This window comes from Poecilia mexicana, unplaced genomic scaffold (assembly GCF_051168715.1).
Source record: "Poecilia mexicana isolate PSO_F unplaced genomic scaffold, ASM5116871v1 scaffold_23, whole genome shotgun sequence".
In the NCBI taxonomy this organism is placed as follows: domain Eukaryota; kingdom Metazoa; phylum Chordata; class Actinopteri; order Cyprinodontiformes; family Poeciliidae; genus Poecilia; species Poecilia mexicana.
The window spans coordinates 820,332-842,632 of NW_028263392.1; the positions used below are offsets into that span (position 1 = coordinate 820,332).

Here is a 22,301-nt window from a genome sequence, read left to right on the forward strand (position 1 = left end):
TTCCTTGTAACAAAAACACTCTGTGGTCAATGTGTTTATGAATGCCAGTTTAAATAGTTCCAACACCAGATATATCATAATGTGCATTAATATGCACAGTGGAAACCATTTGAGGACTATGGCAGAAGCTAACACATTCTTATTGGCCCTGGGGATACAGCCAATCAGTGACGAGGAAAGTGGTGCTCCTGGATTGGTTGCTCTGCAGACTCTGTCCAAAAAGTCACAATAATGTAGAGTTACAGACAAATCTGTGAATAGTAAAATCCACAAATAAAGTTTGACAAAAACTAAAGCTCCTGTACGGGTCATGAAGAGTAACAAGGTGACGGAACAGCTGGATGTGATTTTTAAGAATCAGCTATAAACTCCTCTGATATCCATAAAACTGCTGCATCATCTACCACATTAACCTGCAAGTCAGACCATGGCGGTCCGTGGAACATGATCTACTGCAGTAGTATACGTTCAGTAACAATTAAAATAGATTATCTGATTCAATTAGGCATAAGTAAAATGGTAAAATCCTCCCCTATGTCTGCACTCTGTAAAGCAGTGTTCCCCAAAGTCGGTCCTCGAGGGCCGGCATCCTGCATGTTTTAGTTCTCTCCCTTGTGGTAGTAACAACCTTTTCAGCATGTCAGTGTTCTTCTTTGGCCTTTTAGTGAGCCATCATTTGATCCAGGCGCGCCAAACCAGGGAGAGTCTACAGAATGTCCAGCGGTCAGTTTGATGCCAGGTGATCTGGCATGTTACAGAACTGAGGCGACAGCAGCAGAACACCTTTTATTGGTCACAAATCTCTTGAGAAAACATCAAACAGGAATATTAGTAGATTCACACTCATTTTGCTTCTGAAGGCCGTCATCATCACCATATCACCACTTGTTTCATCCTCTAGTTAGCACCCACCACAGCTCATCACAATCATCTTCTGACTCTACTGTGTAATGCTGAACTGAAAGGGAGCAAATCTTGCTCTGTCTTAAACTGAGCAGTCCTGTGAGAACAGGGTTTGTGTTTTACAGTTAATGAAACCACATGTAGAGGAAGGAACAGGATGACTAACTGCTTACAGAAAGGCACACCTGGCTTTCAAACACCAGCGCTGGGTAAGGCTACTACTAGGATAACACACTTTGCCTTCAGATGTCAAAGGTCAAAATCTATCTCAGACCTTTGGGTTGTAGAGTAGAACCTGTCCCGATGAACCACTGTTCCTGGCTTTAAAGCAGAGTTTCTCTGGATCACTGTCCAGAATATTCTACATGTTTCTCTGTTCTGGAACATCTGATTCAAATGACTGCATGACCTCCTCTGCATGCCATCAAGTGCTGCAGAAGCCTGATAATCACCACTTATTCAAGTCAGGTGTGTGGCAGAAAAATGACACCTAAAACATGCAGGGCAGGATGTCTGATCAGAGGAATTGAGGAACTCTGAGTTAGAGCAACAACTGTTGTGTTGAGAACTTCAGAGTTTTTGCAATGAGGAGCCATGTTGAACTTTCAGTGACCAGTAAGACGGAGAGTGAGAGTGATAACACCAAAGTGAACACACCGGCTCCCCATTCCCACCTGAAACCTTTTAATGGTAACGACTAACATGATACAGGGGGAGACAAAATGGCTAATTGGGCCGTTCTCACTCTTCTTGCCAGCTGTTTAGATATTAATGACTTGGTTTATTTTGAGTGGAAAGCAACTTTACACTGTTATACAAGATGGATAAAACATCTTGCATGAAAGTGTCAGACCTTCAGTGTTATCCCAAGAAAAGATACTAAAATATTTGCAGAAACATGAAGGGTGCTCACTTTGGTGAGAGAGAATTTTTATTGCTGTTAATTAAAATTGCATTATTGCTAAAATTATAAAGTTTCAGTAACCACAATTGCATTTCAAAAAATATTATTCAGCTTAGACATGGAAAACTGGCAAAAGAGGCAGGCAGGACTTTTATAAAAAACAACAAAAAAAGTGCAAACTATGTTCTGGGTGTCAAATATATATCTTATTTATATATATATATATATATATGAGAGATTTCATGCTTTGAAAAATAGCATGAAATCTTATATCATATGTTTTACTGTGTGAAGCAAGAATGAATAAAAATGACATGAAATCCAAAGTTCACTTACAAATCTTACTCCAATCTTTATTGTTCTTTTAATTACATAAAAACTCATGGCAAACATTTTGCCTCTTCCTCTTTGGTTTACATCTCAACAACCAAAACATCTTTTTCACACTTACAAAAACCTTCCATCCTTTACCTTCCCCTACGTACTTTGTCCATTGTTCAAACTTCCAAAATCCAACAATTCACCTTCGCTGGTGAATGATCCCTTTCAGTCCAAAACAAAACTTTACCCGACATATCTCTGTTCTCGTCACAATTCCACTTCATCTTAACATCATCTCTTTTCCATATCCCACTGTTCTCCATGCGATGCTGCAGGCAGCGTCCACAGCTAAAGCTCCATGCAAGATGATCCACTGAAAAATGATTTGTTTCATTGAAAAAGTCAGCTATAAAAAAACCAACATGGCTCAGTTCAAAATTTTGTTTGAAAACAAAACTCATCATTTCTTCTCATATGATCTGAATAGACCTTGGATTGTTATTGCTATGATTCTTAGTGAGAAACTAAGATCTGTTCTGGGTTTAAATTAATGCCTCTGCAGGTGAGAACAACAGTGTTCTGTTGTTTCAGGAATGTATCGACATCAAATCTGTCCCCAGATTCATTTCTAGCTTTGTGTGGTGCATCATCGTCCTTACCAAGCTTTACAATACCTACATACAACACTCTTTAAAATAGAAAAATGTAAAACGTCAATTAGCCCCAAAATAGGTCTAAAATATTGTTTAAATATCAAATCAATAGTAAACAGGATTAGATTACAACCTCGTTCTTCACAGACTCACACAGATCGATGTGTGAATTCTGGCTTTGGTTTTTACCATGCTTCCCTTTTAAAGCAAGTCATGCACTTTTTCCACAATACTTGGCATGTTTGGGATGCACTAGTACATAGCTGCCGAAGAGGACAGTAACACAGAACACTGCTGGAATAATACAAACACACGCAGACACACATAAATAAAGTCCCACGGGTCTTTGTTCTGTTTCTATACAACACACATCAGTGTCCACTGAGGAGTCCGTTCTCCCGTTCACTTCACACCATCGTCTCCTTTCTCTTCCTTAAGGAACCCAGTGACCTCTTGTCCTTTTTACTTTTGAGTGATGATGAAGAGAAAAGTGGTGCCGACAGCGGCGAGGCCAGTGAGGAGGAGGAGTCAGAGGAAAGTGATGAAGTTGTGGAGCTGGACGTGGAGCTGCCGCACGGCGAGCTGGGGGCGGACTGAGAGGTCTGACGTGGGCAGTTCTCATCCGGCTCCTCCAGGTGAATGATGGCGGAGGCGGAGGACATGCGGCGCTTGGAGTGAATGTTACTCATGTGTGGACTCGGCGTGGAGAGCTCGTCCGTGGGCCTGTGGACCGAGATGGCACTGCGGAGGCAGTTGAGCCACTGCTGCTTGTGGAAGACGTCGTTGACCTGTAGCGTGTGAGACTGGGAGTGGCTCGGGTCTTGTGAGCGGACGCGGAAAATGTTCTTAGCTGCAGAGAAAAGCAGGAATATAGAATTAGAGAAGGACAACAAAAAGAAATCGGATTCAGTATTCAGAACTGGTCAGGTGAAAACCGGCCGAGTCCGGTCAGGTCCAGTCGGTGCACCAGTCGTACCTTTCTCTGAGTTACTGAAGGCTCCTCTGAAAGAGCCGCCCATCCTGACATCCCCGTCCTGCAGGTCCTCCAACACCAGGTCCTGCACTGGGATGGGCTGCCGGTACACTTGGAAGCACTGTCGCTCGTTCCTGGTGACGGGTCGGGTCAGGACCAGAATCTCAGTGAACAGGAACACATGCAGCTTCTGGAATCAATACCAAAACAGAAAAGTGTTGAAAGCAGAGCTCTGGTTTGACCAGTTCTCAGGAGGATGGTGTAGGAATGAATGTTTAGCTAACCGTGCCACTCTTGTTGCGCAGCTCCCCATGACACAACAGGCTCTTGCAGTGTTCGATGCGAGGGTCTCTCTGCCTGTCGTCCAGATACTCCAGCTTCTCGATATAGTACTGGCACTCGGACTCTCCCTTCTTCATGTTGATGTCAGAAAGAACGCCTTGGATGATTGTGATCTAAACACAACAGAGCGGTGGTTATGATAATGGCAGTCTCTACAGAAGATGCTGTTTCTGGAGGAGTGCTGGTGTGTGTACTTACAGCTTCCTCCAGGAGGCCGGCGTCGGGGTGGTCTGGTGGAGTGCGCCTGAGGATCTCCTTCAGCAGCAGAGGGTACTTGACCAGGCGAGAGCGTGGGATGTCGAGAAAGCTCCACAAATCCAGCTTTCGGCTGAATGGAGACTCCAGGCAGCGCTGCAGGAAGTCCTGCACCCGCCGGTCCTGCTTCTTCTGGTCTAGCAAGGCCTTGGCTGCCAGCTGGTTGCTGCAGTACTCTTTGTAGGCGTTGAGCCTGGGGAGCTGCAGGAGAGGCAGAGATGCTTTAGCTGATGGTCGTCATCCAAAACACAGAGTCAGTGACCACTGCTTTAGAGGACACCTACCCAGCTGATAACAATCTGCCCAATTTGGCCCACAGTCCCATCAGACCCTGTGGCTTTGGAGAGCTGGGCCAGCAGGTCTTCATGCAGGGGGATGTAGTCGTCCAGGTTACCGAAGATGTGTGTGAGCTCCTCCTCAGACATGATGGAGAGCTTCAGCATTGGGTCATGGTACGCCTGCAGGAGCAGAGAAAAGCCAACCGGGTCAGATTTCAACATCCAGCCAGGCTGACCGGAGCAGCTGCTAAGAATAGCTCTGTGAGGAGCTTTAGGGGTACGAGGCAAAGGCGGAGGAACTATTTTTGTCTTTTTTATAGCTTCTGGCTCGGCTGCATAGATGGCCTGCCAGAGTTTGATTTAATATGTTTGCTTTTAGATGTCCTCCCTCTGCCTGAAAGTATTTAAAAAGAACAAACCTTGCGTGCAAGCTGGAGGTCCTCAATCAGGTCTTGTTCTCCACGAGCCAGCTCAAATATGACCTGAAGAGAGGAGGGAGATTGTTAGCAAGCCGTTCCATCAGACTGAATGCAACAGTGGAGGGGAAGCTAATGAAAACAACATGTCTGACACATGAAGGACAAGCCGGGATGCTTGGGCACGAGTTCCTGGCTTGTCAGGTTTATGCGAGTTTACAGAGACGAGGAAATGAGGCCTGGATGGCTGAGATCTGGAGTTAACTACTTTCAGACAAATACAACAGAGACTCGTGAGACTCGTCTGGTACTTTGCTAGAATTCCTTCCTGTCTGGATTTCTGAGTACAGGCATTTAGCCCAGTCTTATCCCTTTACTGTATTTCTGTGTTTCAGAGCTAAATCTCACCTCCTGGCGCTTTATCTCCTGTGTGGATAAGGTTCCTTTCTGGCGGACGTCCAACGTCTCTGACCACAAGGTGCTGTTCCTTCTTTTGGGCGGTGTGGGGGCCGTCGCCTTGCTGCAAGGCTTGTGGGGCACGGCCGACGACTTGCCATCACCCCGGAAAGAGGCCTGAGCAGGAAAAGAGGGTAAATGTCAGCAATATTGCTTGAAGTGCCTCGCATGCAAGAGGAGTCACATGTCACAAGAGCTCACCTGGAGGGTCTGGCCGAAGCGCCGGACGGCCCCACTTTTAACCGGAGAGATGAGGCTGGCTAGCGACGTCACCCTGCCGTGTGGACGGACACGCTTGGTGCTGGGTTCCTGAACAAACACGTGAAGGAAAGCGGGTTAGTCTGGCTGTGGTTACGACAAAGGCAAGTCTTCTTCATTCAGTGTGCAGCAAGACAGAACGACTCAATCAAGCCTGTTAACTGTGAGACCTCAGCAGGAAACTCGAAACACATTTACAAGAGACAAAGCAGATCAAGTCAAGTTATAAATCCTCTATGTGAGGAGGATGTGGAGCCATGCAGACAGCCTGACGCGGCGGCTGACACACAAATACTGGGGAGGAAAGAGCTGCAGCAGCTGTTCGCTCCATCATGTGAGTAGAGGAGGGCCAAGCCAGTCCACTGAGTACAAAGACCCTTCAGACGCTCATCTGCTGGGGAGGGGGTCTGGAGAAACGCCATGAATGGATGAAAACGTGCTTCTAGTTTTTTCAGTACTTCTGACAGTGGCTACATCTCCGGCGTGGAGGAGCTCAGACAAACCGGCAAACCGGCCTTGCACAGTGCAGAGTGGCAGGGCCTGCACAGCAGAGGAGACACCTGCGAGTTTAGACAAGCTCTCCAACAAACCTTGCGTGAGAGCAATCTTACACCTGAGCGGGGTGACCACTCCCCACCCCTTCCTCACCCATCCCTGAGGCTACGAGAAGCGAAAAAGCTGCTCGACTCTGAGCCAACAACAACAACAGGCTGAGGAAATCAGAGAGTCGGAGGTGAGCAGGAACAATTTAAGCTGGTAGAGGAATCATTTCAAGAGTCTTCTGAGCTTCTCATGGTGCTGTGCTCTTTTTGATTGAGTGCTGAAGCTGCTTGCTGATTTTTCTCCTGACTCAGGCCAAGTGGGGTTTTGCCTTGGCTCAGCGAATGTGGGAAACACTGCAGCCATTGAGGCTCCGGGTGATGCGGACAGCTGTGGAACAGATCAGCTCGGTCTGCTCTGGCTGTGGTTGACACACAGTCTGCTGTGGTCGAGGTTCCTGCAAAGACCCCTGAGAACTTCCAGTACTTCTGGCAAGCGACAACAAAGAGATGCAGCGTGTCGGCTGCTCTAAATGCGGTCTGTAGCCTCTGGAGTTCAGACATGCTGGCCTCTAATTTGTAGTCTTTTAAATCAGAAAAAAACACACATTTTAAATCTAGACAAAGAGGGCTGAAAACAACAGTACAAGTACAAGTGGTGGCTTTCTAAAGTCAATATTGGAATAGCGTGCTGAGCTTTTTGCCCTTCCTGTCCTTTGGAAGGAGGCCCCAGAATAACAAAGGGCCACTAGTCCTGCTCTTTGTTTGCCAGTCCAGAGGCAGAGAAAAGTTGTTATTCCTGTTAGTCTAAATGTGCAGTTTCAGGTTGTCAAGTTGGATTCTGGAGTTTGTTTTTTTTACTTTGTGTGGACACTATCAGAGGAAAAATGCCACTCAGGCTGTTCTTAGAGGATCCAGACTGTCTTTAAAGTTCCAACTTCATCAACATCCCTTCATGTTTTACCATTTGATGTAACTAAGTTTACCCAACAGATGATGGGAAAGCGTTGCTAGGGTTTGGCTTAGCAAGTGAAAACTGTTTTAAATTGAGCAATCCTGTGAGAACAAGGTTTGCATCATCATATGTTTTGGAGCTTCCCCTTTTTGAAGATATTTACAGTTAATGAGACCACATGTGGAGGAAGGAACAGGCTGACTTTTACTGCTTACAGAAAGGCACACCTGGCTTTCAAACACCAGCGTTGGGTAAGGCTTCCAGCAGAGATAACACACTTTGCCTTCAGGTGTCAAAGGTCAAAATCTAACTATGACTGTTTCACGGTAGAGACAGAGAACAACCCCCTCCCTGCTGCTGCATTGTTTGTGCTGCTTTCAGTTTGCTGACTGTCCTGATCTCACTGTAGCTCACCAAGACTGAGCCGCCTGCTGGGATCCAGATCCAAGGGAAAACTCGGAATACACAAAGTTTACAACTCAGAAACTGTAATAAACTCTGAGCTCCACAGATTCTGAAGGCACACAGGCCAAAGTTTCCTCTCATATACCTGTACAGTGTGATAAAAAAACCAGGGTCAGGCACTGATTCACTCAGTCACACTCAGGACACACAGGACACACACTATGTCTTCATGAGAAGCAGCCCTAGTCAAACATTTACAGGAGGACTCTCAGTATCTCACTATTGATACTCTGTGACTTTCTGCCTTACCTCTGATTCTTTGTTGGCTTGGTTCTGGCAGTCTGTCACTTGCAGAGTCCGTTTGATAGGCACCAAGCTACCCAGCTCATCGTAAGCCACCATAGCTTTCAGCAAAAACACAGAATCCTTTAAATCCTGGTGAGTTAGCTCCAAGTAATCCACAAAAACGGAAGTAACAGTTGAGTCTAAATAAGTTGATCCACCTCCTCCCTACCTATAGTCTTCCCTCTGAGGCAGCTGTCTCAGCTGCTATCATGCACACTCTAAACTTTGTTCTGAGACGCCCAGAGCAGGGCTGGGCTTTTATACAGCAGTCCAGGCTGAGGGGAGGAGCTGCTGCTGGAGCTCTACATGTAGACAGTATATGTGGAGAAGCTGCCCACAGTCTGTTGAACCATCCACACAAAGTAAAAACACTAGTGAGAATTCTTAAGATTACAGGTAAATCTTACTGCTAACTGAAGCTGATGTAAACAAAGCAGATAGGGGATCATCAAGGACGGCTGCTCGGACCCTGATCAGAGCATTTAATGTGGGTTTATTTCATGGAACTGGGATGAAATGTGCAGTAAAGCCTGGCAAAGATTGCAACTTTTAGTTAGAAACAAATACATCTGAAGGTGGAAAAATAAGAGTCAGTCAATTTTCCCTTTGGCTTGGATCAATGATCAGCACATTTTTTTTCTATTTATCAAATTGATTAAGAACCTCCACCAATACCAATGCAAATATATAAATGTTAATATAATTCCTTCATTTAAAACTACTATCTCTATCAAGGAATCCGTTGGACATTTTCCTTGATTTATTAAAATCCTTAGGAAACAGAAATAAATAGAAAATAAAAATCTGTATTGATTAGTCCTATTAAAAATTCATTTACTAAAATAATTTATCAAAAGCTTTTAATGCAATGAAATGGTATAAAACTGAACACCAACACAAACATCTAATATGGAATAAGTGTGACCCCAGTACAGGAATAAATTATTATTCTATTGGCTTCCATAATATATTGGAAGATTTTTGTTTTTTTCAAAAACTGGATTTTAAAAAGCTTTATAAGCAACAGGTGAAAGCTGTTATATCTTTGACACTTAAATCTAAGTGATCCATAAGATGACCGTTTTTTTCAGTGTGTTGAAAAGGCAGTAAAATATATATAATATTTATTATCGGCCATAACAGCAACATTAATATCGGACATTGACTTTGGTCCAAATTTTTATATCAGTGCATTCCTAAAAATGTCCCATCATACCATTCCTATGGTTTCAAGTTCTAGAAATAGTTGCAGTGGAAAGTGTTAAAGTGCACAGATGTCTCTCCAATACTGCTCCTCCCCCACCTGTTGCTGCACACTGCCTACACTTTTACCTTGCATACAAGAAACATACATTTACCAATTACTTTTACTCAAACCTATTATAACATGAGAACCTCATGCTAGCCCAGACCTACAGTGTATATATTATATACATGCCCAAATTGACATTAAAATGGGTCTAGAGTGTGCGATTAGTTCTGCTTATGTTGACCGCACCGCTGTGATCACTAATGTGCATTTAAGAGGCTGTTTAGACATTCTAATGTGTCTAACTAGACTTCAAATAAGCACACATTGTTAAAGCCCAAGATGGAGTATAATTAGTCTGGTATGTAGTCATTTAAAAAGTTGCATAGTGAATGAGTCATTCTACTTAATAAAGTGAAATCACAGCAAAACCACCAAACTATTGGTCTCAGATGTTAGAGGAGGTCGTTAATCAAATCAGTCTGCCTGAAACAGAGCTGATGGTCTGATAAGTCGACACTGAGGGGAAGGGTTCGCAGGGGGGAGGGGCAATTACAATATTAATACCAGGGGCACAGTGGCACACTACGCCACATGTTTACCCTGAAACCTGTGTATTGAGGGAAGAGGTTGGGGGTGCCACTTCTGCACACATTCACTGACTTGTGAAGTGTCTCTTTTCTTATTACTGTGCACCTAAATGAAGATGAACAGCCACACCTGAGGACTCCACACTCAAACAGTTGCTGCGCGGTCGAGACGCAGAGGTGTTGAACCCCATGTGTGCCTAATGGGGAGGAGTGCTGCTTAGCAACGTGTGAAAATGTTCTTGCAATCAGGACAAATGTTCAGACGACCTGAGGGAGTGAAAAGTAACACCAGCTTCTTCTCGGGTGTATGTGCAAGTTTGTGGTGACAAAACACAGATGCTGATGGAGGCATGGAGATGTTAACACCATGTTCTTTGGGTTTGATAGAGGACTCGTCTGGTGTAAATAAACGGGACACTGCGTCTGATCCACATCAGCATCAATACAGCGGGTCGGGTTATTTCAGTTTACGGACCCAGTGATCGGGTCCAGTGTGGGCCGTAGTGAGTGAAAGCTCTGCAGAAGGAGTCAGAGGATTCACCCTGCTGCTGTTACTCACCGCAAGGAGAACTTGAGCTGAATCAGCTGTACGTCTGACCCAGCCGCTATAAAAACTAAACAACATGGCTAGACGTGCCTGTGCTTTCCGTCACACGCAGCTGGAGCAGAAGCAGCACAGGATTTACGCTCCGCCTGATCTCAGAAGGCTGTCGGGGAATGAGTAAGGCAGCAAGCGGCTGGTTTTTCGCCTGTCTAAGCCATGGCGTGCCAGAGACAGACTGGGCCTGGAGGCCTGGTGGCTGCTGAGCTCACCTTCCCCTTCACATCAGCGCACACACAACCTAATTACAGCTCTGGTACAGGCATTAAGCTGCCAGCTCAGGCTCAAGGAGCCCCATACGGAGCAACAGGGCAGTGGAGGAGCTGCTGCCCTCTGCTGATGGACTCTACAGCTGCACTAACCAACACTGTTTCGGGTCAATGATCAATGACTTTGCAATACACAGTAATGTCTACATAGAACATTAATGTCAAAAAGTATCCCCCTGCCCCCACAGATTTCTGAACTTTGACTGGGCCACTGCAACACCAATTGTTTCCATGTATTCTGTTGTAGATTTGCTGCTGTGTCTGGGATAACTCAGATTAGGCCATGTTTTTTGACTCGAGGATACTTTGATATAAAGAAGAATAAATGACTGACTGAATGACTGCAACATGCCAAAGTCCAGGGTTATAATAAACCTGGGACTTGGGTTATCATAACACTATGTTTTCATTATATTTTAGTTTTATTTTACTGTGGCTTTTGCTTGTCTAATTTATTTTGTCTTAGTTAGTGTGTTTGTTAGTTTTTAGTTATTAATAGTTAAATGTTTAGTTTCATTTTAGTTTTTTATTAGTTAAGTAGTAGTTTCAATATTTTCGTACTTTGACCTTTTTGAATTCTGCACCTGAAAGTTAACCAAAGTATTGCTTTGTGCATACATCAGCTGAGTAATTAACACTCAACAGAAGATACTATTTTCAAAAAGTGTATTCAATTATATTTGAACAACCGACTGGCATTTTATCCCAACATTTGCTGTTGCCATTTTGCGGGGCAGCATAAGTGGAATAACGTTATTTGCAGACAGCAGAAGTAGACCGTTTGTATGGGAAGGGAAAAACTATAAATTTCAGTTTGACAGGCAAATAAATAGATTCATAAACACAAAAACTAAGGGTGTTATATTTTTTAATTTCAGTAGTTTTTACTATTATAAATGCATACTATAGTTCTAGTGAGTTATAGTTTCTCCGGATTAATTACCGTTTTGTTGTTTTGTTTCAATTAACAAAAAAGTTATATCAATTTCAGTTTCGTTATTTGTTATTTGTAGTTACCTATAATAACCTTGGCCAAGTCCTTCAGCTGCAAACAAGCCTACATTATCTCTCGTCCATTGGTCTCGTTGATCTAAAGGACATTACACCAGAATGATGGAATAATGCAAATTATGATTATTCTTGTGGTTCTTCAGATGCAGCATCGCCAACCTAAGTTGTGTTGCTGTATTATTATTATTAGAGAATAAGTTTTCTCCTGCCAACCCTTCCAAACAAGCCAGACCTGTCCAGTCTCTTTGCACAACTAATGTTGAGAACTTCAACGTTCAACATGCCTGTCGAGGCCTGTAGAGCTCTCAAACTCTTTGTTTGGGGTCAGGGTTAAGATTGTTTAACCAGAATTAACATCCATTAATGTTCCAAGACTAGAAACTTCATTTAGTTGTCAAGATGTATATTTTTAAAATTTTTTATGTTTTTCCATAAAAAATGCTTGTCTAATTTATTTTGTCTTAATTAGTTATAGCAGTAGTTTCAGTATTTTCGTACTTTGACCTTTTTGAATTCTGCACCTGAAAGTTTCCAGAGTAACTTTCTTTTTAGAACTTCACCTATTTTAATGCTATTTGGCAATTTGGACTAAAATAAATTTAATTTCGTTCAAATTTATATGCCTCTCTGACTTGCAAATAAGAGCTGATGTATTCTACCCTAAATGCAGATACTTTTATCAGGTTTAAAGTAATTTAAATAAGCTGTTTCAGTTCTGTTTTTGGCATTTTACAGAGGCCCACTTTAAGACCAAGGTTTTCAGATTAACATGAATTTAAAGTTGTCTTGTGTTCGAAATGCTAGCAACATTGTTTATTTGTATAATTTTGAAATCAGTAGAAATTTAAAAACCAAAGTGCAAATGGGTACAGTGTTAAATTCTTCTATGTGGAAAATCAAAGACAAAGCAGGTCAGTCATATAAATATAAACATAAAAGTCATCCCATTCATTAAACTTTGTTAGATTTTTATCCCTTAGAAATTAGAGGAGGGAGGTCAGTCTGGAAAGCTGATGATTTTTTTCTTGCCCAGTTTTATTTATTTTTTGTGTATTTATCCAGACCTGAAAATTATTAAATAGCAAATTCCATACTTTTCCAGAGTGTTTAAGACATATAGGAGCCCTGTTAAATATTTTGCTCTTAGATGAATGACTGACATTTCTCACTCTGTAATGACTGTACAACACTTCTTATCCATTTTGGTGTAACTTTTGTTTAGTAAATGATGACATGGTGGAATCTTTTGTGTGCACTAAAAGATAGATTAAAATAAAATGTTTCTTTTTAGGTCCTGACAATGCAAGACTGAGCTGTAGCTATCAAGAGTGGAATTGCTGTCTTAGAGTGTGAATGAAATATCTTCAGGTAAGGAAAGACGTTTCTGTAGAAGCGCTAGAACCCAGTCCACCCACGCAGCATTCACTTGAAAAAGAGACGGCTGATGTAAAAAGTGATCTTATCATCACATTGGCCTGGAGAAACAAGACAGACTTACAGAGCACTCAGTCATTACTCCTGTTTTGTCAGTGTTCACACCCAGAGCAGTCCTGGTTGCTACCAAACAAAGCTCAGGTAAACAAGACTAAAAGGGACAAAACACTCCGGTGGACCAACTAGTCGGGAAGATTGTGGAACACAACCAGTTTACATTTCCACCCTTGTCTTTTAGAAGCGTTCACCTTCAGCGGGACAGTTTCTGAATTAAAATCTGAATTAAGGTTTGGTTTCTTTGCCACTTACTGTAGTGTTTCAAGGGAAATCCAAAACAACACATTGCTCAAACCCACATCGACGTCATTTAAACCTCTGCTCTGAATGATTTGTTATTGCTGGCAAAAGGCAGGGATTAGGACAGGACCAGACTTGTGTGGTTGGGCCTTCCAATAACCTAACTCACTCTGGCTAGTTCCACAGAAATTGTAGCAGCCAGTGAAATATTGAAACAGAAACAGAAATGTCTTGTAACTGAAAACGTAGATGCATTTTCCATTAAGATGTAACTTACTGCAGCCGTAATGCTACAGGGAATTTCTGGGTATTACACATTCATTTAAAGCTGAACTATTCAGAAGAACTGTTGCCAAAGTGGAGAGCTCCTTCAGTGCCAGCCTGTTGCATCCTCAGTGCACAAAGGAGTGTTACCATAGATCCTTCCTCCCAGCAGCTGTTAGACTATCACCATCACTGCTCCTAACTGTTTACTTATATGCTGATATTTGCACACTTTTACACACTATAATATATAACATTCCAGCTGGTATTTGTGCATCTTTGTTGTTGCACAGATTTTGTCACTTATTGTAAATAGTCATTGATATGCATACTCATATTTGAATATTTTTAGACTCTTCAACATGACCATTTAGAACAACAATCTGGCACATTAACAATTCACGATTCCTCCGAGTTTGAATCAGAGCAATATGAGGAACCTAAGTGATTCGATTAGGCAGCAATTCTAATGAAGAAATCTAATTAGAATAAAAGAGTCCTGACCTCACTGTAAGCAGCTAATCAAACCAGTTCCAGATATGCAGGCCAAATGTCTCTGACAGACCCTCAAATGTGGGCGGAGGCAGATTAAAGAGATAATGGGGTGACTGGTTCATACGGGTTGATTGTTAACAGTTTGGTAAACTGAGACTTCTTTTTTCATTGAAGAACATTTGAGACTTCCGTTCAGGTTCCTGATTAGATTCCTACCTGACAGGTAGAGAAATGAACTGTGCCTGAAGCTACAGATGTTCCTTTAGGACAATTTCCCAGACATGAATGTCAGTCACAGGTATTTGCTAATGTGAGGAGGCGTACTCAGTAAATGCCCACACAAATTCATCTCACCCACACATGTCTACACCCAGCCATTTAAATGTCAGCAACATGAATGACCCCTAAAACAATGCGACTGTTGTCGGTGTCAGTATTTGAACTATTCAAGATTCATTTTTGGTGCAGACAAGCAAAAAAAAAAAAAAAAAAAAAAAAAAAAAAACACACAGCAAACTATTTATAGTGTTATATATAAAACATTTTTTGTTATTGTTGTTCCTGTCAGTTTACACCAAGGAAATAAAGTTTTATCAGATTGTTTCAATGTAAATGCCTTCCTGTGATGGGCTTAGTCACAGTAAACAAAAGCAGATGCTTCAGCAGATAAATAAGACAGAAAACCCAAACAGGCATTTATAAGTCATGAGAAAGGGCTGCTATGATTAAAACCTGAACTAAAACTAAAAGTGGGAGACCAGACTACAGAATCCTACCTGGATGTTTCATTGATTACAGTAGATGTGTTAGAAATGATGAGTTCACTTCCTGGGTGTTTCTTAGTTTCTTTACAAGATTATTATGTTGTCAAGGCAACAGCTTGTGAGTCAATCATTGCTGAATGTTCTATAAATACACATTAGAGTAAAGTCAACTTTGTGAAGGTGCTGCAATGATGAGGTTATCAGTGTGTGTCTATATTTAGTCCCCATGATGTTTTTATGAATTTATATTGTTTTGAACTTTTTAAAGAAAGTTATGTTTTTCTTTAAGAATGTGAGTATGAGTGCTGTGCATAACAGCAGAGCTGGGCTAAGACAAAAATACATCAATATTCTGCAGAGATATGGCTTTATTCTTTCTTTTGATTACTATTTTTCTTCCTCTGAGAATTCAGGATGTTGAGGCTGGAGTTCAAACTGAGCATGCCTGTTCCCACATGAATGCTCTGCATGACTTCCACATGTGGATTCTTTCTTATTTTAATTTTAATGTGGGTATACGTGTCTGTATAAATTTAAAATTTCCAAAATTATTTGAGATGACATTCGTTGTGATTTGGTGCCATGAAAGGTTTCATGTATTCTGGTTGTCTAAAGTTAATTGTGCCAATCAGTCAGTCTGGTGACGTACCTTAAAGTCGAAGCTGCAGATGCTGATGGAGTCACTGGCGTCTTTTTGTCTATCCTTCCATTTCTGTAAAACAAACAGAATAGCACATAGATCAATTCCTTTGTCACATTATTGATCCCAGGACCACACAGTTTGATGAACTGTGTGGGAATTTAAATATATTTTAGAGCCAGAGAACTTGGAAACTTTAAGTCATAATCAACATTTTCATTGGTTTTGAAGCAGATAAATTGTTTTAAAACATAAACAGTTGTTGGCAACAAATGAAAACAAAAGGTGACATATGGGTAATGTCCTCAGAACAGGATATGCACTTCCACATAATGAAACCGTATAGAAATGTGTCAATATACTCCCTTCAATGGGTTGTTAGCATTACAAAAGAAAACTTTTTTTTCTTTTGTAAAAAAAAGTCAGAGGACTATGTCAGAAAACAAAGATCATCAGTGCAGGAACTGTGGCAGAGTTTATAGGATCGCGACTTAGTTTCTCAAAATCCTGAGAAATGTTTGATAATTTGTGAACTTGTTTTTTGGGTGGTGGAGTCTAAACCAGACATTGAGAACAATTTACAGAGATTTCTGCGGTTTAGAGATGTCTCAGTTGAGGATATTATGCACATGCAGAGAGAGACATGAAGCTGAAGTTGGTTTCTGATTGCAGCTTCTTATTTTGGAAATGGCTAAAAGGCGATTCCACCTAATTTTTCCACTACCTTCAGTAGCTTTCATCTAGTTAAAAAACTACAACACCGAGACTCTTCAAACGTGTACTAGATTCTTCTCAACTAATAGCAGAATATTTAAATCCAAGTGTGGGATTTGTGAAACCTTTATTTTATATGTGAAACTTCAATAGAGGACAATTTCAGCATTTTTTTCTTTCTATGTCCCTTTAGGGACTCCGTACCAGACCTACAGTCCTTTTGTTTTTGTTGTACTCCTGTTAGCTCTTCTACCCCCAGTGAGGAGTTGAACAGTTTAATCAATAGAATAGTATTTAATAGAATTTACATGTAATGATTTAATTTAATAGAATTATAGCAGTATTATATATCTCGTTTTTTCCATTGTGTCTGATAAAATACCTTGAAGCCAGAGCTGCAGATGCTGATGGTGTCGGCATCATCCTTCTGTCTACGTTTCCTCTTCTGAAAGGAAAACAGTAGGCTGAATTTCAGCATAAGATCACAGGATCACACAGCTTCACATTCAACACGGTGATGAACGATGTAGGTCCACTGGTCGGGATCCACTGGTCCTTCCGATGCTGAGACGGGGCTTGTTAGAACCAGGGCACAGAATCTTGTCTGAATGCAAAGAAGCCACCAAAAGCAGACATGTGAACAACCTCTGGCCTCCCTGTTGGAACCTTGGACCAGTTCTGTCAGGAACAGGAACAGAATCAGGATCAGGAAAAGGTCAACAGGCAGCAAGTGAGAAGAGAGACGTAGCTTGTTGTAAAAGCCTTAAGATGCCCTGGTGGTCCCTGGGCCCCCTGGGGCCCTGCTACTGCCCATTAACCACCAGGCCTGAGTGCCTCTGCCTGAACACAAAGGAGGTGAAGAACTGCATAACCAGTGAGGTGAAGAGGACCAAAATGGATACATAATGGTCAGGGTGGGTGACCCTGTTTGTTTTCCCACATCCATAAATATCTCAGGGCTGTTTGCTCACCAACTTTAACTAACACCACCCCCACAAACACACACCTTTAAGCTCCTGCTGCTTCTGACTGCTGGCTTACCATAACAATAAAAGCTGCATTTTGTTCTGAACACGTTATGCTGTGAACAAAAGGTTGTGTTTAAGTGACTTTGACTCAGCAGAGTTTCAGTCAGAGCCCCAGATGAGCTGAGCAGAGGGAACCAGGGCACAGACAGCGTCTGCTGTCTTTAGTCTGCAGCAGCAACAGAAAACCAGTTTGGACAGGACCCTTACATCATCTCAATTTGCTAAAAGTCTCACCTTTAGATAATGGTGCTAAGGTTTATTCAAATGAGGATCCATATTTTTTACACAAATCAGTTCTTTTCAATCCTACAATAAAAAAACAAATCCAGGGGGTATTACAGAAAATATCTTGCATTAATTCAATGAGGTTAAATTCAAATGTGTAACTGACGATTGCGTATGAAGCTAACAGCCCACTTTCACTGAGGCTTAAGAAAATCTCCCTGGTAATCCTGTTCAAATAAAAATATCTCCCGTCGTGAATCATTTTGAACAAATACAATCCTAGCAACCAAGTTTGATGTAGAAGCAGATTTTCATTGGATCAATCAATGACCAATGTTTAAACATAGTCACTGGCTACTACTGCCAATTTGTAGCAACACTGTTCAGTACTGTTGTTGCTACAAAGTGAAGAAGTTGTGAAAGCTCATTCAGCAGGATGGCCTGAACACACTGCAGAAAAGTTTGAAGTTTTACAATGAAAAATTATTTTTAAAACATCTATTCTGCCTTACTTTTTTATGATAATGTTAAAAAATGATGTTTTTTATTTGTAATCTGTTTTTGCACATAACTTTATACTCAGTCTGATGGCATCATTTTAAAATATTAAATCAGATGTTCTCATCAGTATTTGAGGAGCCTTTTAACCAAATATATTTTCACAAACTGTGTGACATTTGAGACTTCAAAGTGCAGCTGCTATATGTGGATATAGAAATGATAAATATGTGAGCATATTTATCACATGGGACTTTCATTAGAACACTGGAAGCAGAATAAAGAAATTACAAGATTAGAATTGGGGTGGGACTTTATAACTTATACTTCAACAACAAAAAAAATCTAATCTAAATAAATACTTTCTCACTTAAGTAATTCCTCAGACAAATGCTTCTTTCTTTTACCAAAAACTTTTCTATGACATACAAATTTTATGAGATGTACTAAAAGAAACAGATGATGATTTTGGTGAACTCCTTCCTTTACTGTTCACAGCCCAGATATAGAAATACTAACTTAGATTAGTATTTCAGTCAGAGAAATGGATAGGGAGAACATAATTATGAAACTACTGAGTTGAAGGTTATGCAGCCCTTTTAACAGACTGTCAGAGAAGGCAGCTAAAGTAAATTCATGTCTCTGCTTGCATCAAATGTGTGAAACCTTCCTCCAAGTTTAATATCGCCTGAAGCTCAAGTTTTAAACTCAAGACAAAAACAACCCACGTGTAATCCATGTATGAAAACGCACTGAGGGGTAATGGAGAAAATGAGCCGTCCTGTTCCTCCAACCCCAGGAAACCTCCCTGTCAGCGGTTTGCACATCAATCCAGATCGAGCTGCAGCCTGTTCAAACGGAGGGAACAGTCCGATGTAAACACCGATTCACAAACACAGCCCGCCTCTCATCCTTGCACACACACGTGCACACACTGCAGCTGCAGAGATAGGTTAGAGTGCAGACATCGAAACACATCTGCTGAAATGAAGGAAATGTCAACAGGAACAGTCTGTTATCTCCCAGACTGATGAAAGATTTAAGGGCTGCTATGGCTCAAAAGAGCTAAAATGTTTTATGCCATTAAATTATGGTTCTAATGTTCAGAGAAAAGTTATGCTCTGATCTGAGAAGCAGCTTAGTCAGAACTGGTCTGGGTTATGTTGGAAGGAAAAAAATAAGTAAAAAAAAAAAAAAACATTTACTGGCTGAAAGAGGGAAGCAAATCCATGTGACCTTTGAACTAGCAGAATCATAGCAACAAGCTGAGTTAGGGTTGTGTTATTGTTCCCCTGCACTTCAGCCACATGCAAATGAGAGTAAAGGCAAGAACTGGCAGGTCTGGCTGCTCTGGAAGGCATGTGAAAGCACAGGGGGGGAAGTTTGGAGCTGCAGGCACCATTCTAACTGTAGTTTATGGCAGCTGTAAAACACATGCAGAGCTTGATACCTGGAAGCACCAAAATCTGATCCAACAGGAATGTTTCACAAATCACAAAGAAAGCTTAAGAGAGTTTGTTGAGGTTCTGATGCAGTACTTCGCAAAAAGGATTTTGTTCTGCAAAACCCTTTATACACCACATATCTAGTATGTGACGAAGACAGCACATGCAACGGAACATAGAAGCAAAATGATGCATTGTTTTCATCATATTTTTGATAAAAATCTGAAAAGTGTGGCATGCTTTTTAGACTCGAGAAAGACTTCTTGCACTAAGGTGCCCAAACTTTTTTTTCTCAGGTGAGCCAACACAAAAGGAAGGTGAGTTCAAGTTTTCCACCATATCACATTTTAAATTATCAATCAATCAATCACTTATCATCCATAATTTATCCATAAATCATCCATAAATTCTAATTAATAAAGGCAATCTTGACTTAAAAAGAATTAATTAATCTAGTAAACATAAAGTTCTTTATTTGAAGCAGATTCAAGCCAAGCAACTTACTGAAATTTGTTTTAGTTTAGTTTTATTTGTTTTAGTGCTTCAACTAGCTGAAATGTAAACCTCATGCCTTATTGCCTACTATTTCATAATTTCTCTATGAAATTATGAAATAGTAAAACAATCTAAATCATAAGTGCAAATATTTTCTCACTGCTGAACAGCTCATGAACATCTGAAACTGAACAGTTCCCTGTACTCAGCCATTTTCCTTATGGGGAACTGTTTTGGACTTGAACTTGGTGAAGAGAACTTTTTCTTTTGCTACATTGTAGTCAACAAGTTCCCAACATTAAACTTGATCATCATCATCATATTGGAGTCGTCTGAGGATCCGTTTCGTGCTGAAACACAGCGGGGAGAAGGGACACCTGTGGTGTCATGCTGTGGGATGCTTTTCTCCAGCAGAGTAAATACATACAAGGCAAACCTGTGAAAACCTTCAGAAGACCAGAGGCCGGTGTGGTTACAGCTGGAACATTGCTGATGCCTCTTCCTGCCTGAACTTGCAGCAAGACACAAGGGTCTAATTCTGACCGCTGTTAATTACCTCCACATTCCACCACATCAGCTGTGTTTGATCTCCTTCAGTCTGGCACGGAGCTGCAAACCTCACTCACATTTTCATCATGGCTTGTTTTCTGTGCAAGTGTGAGAGAATGCGCCGCTTTAAACTTCAATGCTAGGCTGGAGATAAGAGGGGCATGTGATTTCAGCATTCCCATCACTGCCAACTATTTGGAAGGTTTATAAAAAAAAAGAGAGAAAAAAAGTGGGGGAGAGCTGAGAGTGAACTAAGATGTTCCACATGGTGTTAGGAGATGACCTAAGAGTGCACTGTTTGTGAATCAAAGGCAGCAGGTTGGCATGAGATCAAGAGCTGCAGGCCTTCTCTCAGTCTGCTTTTATTCCACCTCTGGCTGCAGATGACTGATGGATTGGGTTTCAAGCAGCTGTAAACCTCGCCGCTCGACGTTTACCCTTTCCTGTTTCTAATCACTGTTTCGTTTGACTCTAAATCCAAAGCAGATCAGATTTTTTTTTTCATTTTTAAATACAGCAAAGCTCTGCAGGCTGTTGTGTTCGTTTGGTGGAGGGGTAAAGTCTTTTTTCATGCCGCTTGGTCTCTGCCTGCAGGAACAAAGAGTCTTCAAGCCACAGCAACAACAACCGTTACTGATCCTGGAGCAGCTACATCGACACATGTGACATAGAAATACTGACTAGACTAAACCTACAGCTCTTTTCACAAAGATAACAGGTACTACCTGTAAGGCGGCTTTATTAACTTGGGCTTTCAGCCATAGGATCTGGATGCTCTCACATGGGAAAGCGGCTTACACACACGTTGTCTCAGTTTTACCTCCAAACGGAAGCTTAGCTCCCAGTCTGCGTGTCACTACAAGTTGTGCACATTTAGAGGCAATTTGGCTAATTGTTTGTAAGTCGGCTCAAGCTCGGTCAGAAAGAATGGAGAGAACTGCAACAAGTTCCAAACTGGGTTTAAGTCTGGACTTTGATTGAATCCATTGATCTATTTTCAGACGCTGAATTGAAGAGAACTCTGGGATGCTGTTTTATAACCTACCCCTCTTTTAAACACCCTTCACACAACAGCTGCACTTTTACTCTTCTGGAAGTACACACTGCTGGACAGTAGTGCGCTGAAACCAAATGGTTTTACTGTTGGGTATCAGAGTAAAATGGGGGTGAATATGTATCCATGCCAAATAGAGTGCATCGATTGTAGTTTTTTGGCTGCAAAAGCCTGACTTGCTCATACTGATTTCTTTGTCTCAGTAGTTGCTAAATGTAGCAACAGTTGCTAAGTTGGCTACAATGGGGTGACTATTGTTAACTGCAGACGTGACCTGGTAGTTTGGCAAAAGGGAAAAGTGGCTCAACTCCCAAAATTAAGGATTTATTGGTGCAAAACTTCTAAATTTTTTATCTGCAAGATCTTTTGTTTCATGTCCCATTTTTTTATCCATTTCACATCAAATCCCAATAAAAACAGAGGTTTGTGGTTGCAGTGAGAAAAAGCTTTTTCTTCCTAAATTGAAGTTATTCCTCTCTATTGTTGCTAAGAAAATTACATGTACTTTCCTGCTAATATTGACTCTGAATCTGCTGGTTAGTGAATCTGTTGTATGATTATGGATTTTAATCGGCTGAATTAAAATCCACCTGTTTACATTTTAGTGTATTCTGGTTTCCTGGGATGACAGGAAACTTTACTAAAAATAAACTGAAGTAAAATGTAAACTGAATGT

General features: G+C 41.3%; 1 protein-coding gene across 1 annotated transcript; it reads right to left on the bottom strand.

Moving 5' to 3' along the window:
* Positions 1 to 2,134: 2,134 nt before the first annotated feature.
* Positions 2,135 to 8,249, bottom strand: net1 (neuroepithelial cell transforming 1). The gene is made up of 9 exons (XM_014999179.2): positions 7,968 to 8,249; positions 5,703 to 5,810; positions 5,454 to 5,618; positions 5,049 to 5,111; positions 4,636 to 4,809; positions 4,295 to 4,552; positions 4,039 to 4,209; positions 3,758 to 3,944; positions 2,135 to 3,631 (listed from the first exon to the last, which is right to left on the bottom strand). The coding sequence occupies exons 1-9, from the start codon at positions 8,058 to 8,060 to the stop codon at positions 3,189 to 3,191; spliced, it is 1,662 nt and encodes a 553-aa protein (XP_014854665.2). The 5' UTR covers positions 8,061 to 8,249; the 3' UTR covers positions 2,135 to 3,188.
* Positions 8,250 to 22,301: the final 14,052 nt, after the last annotated feature.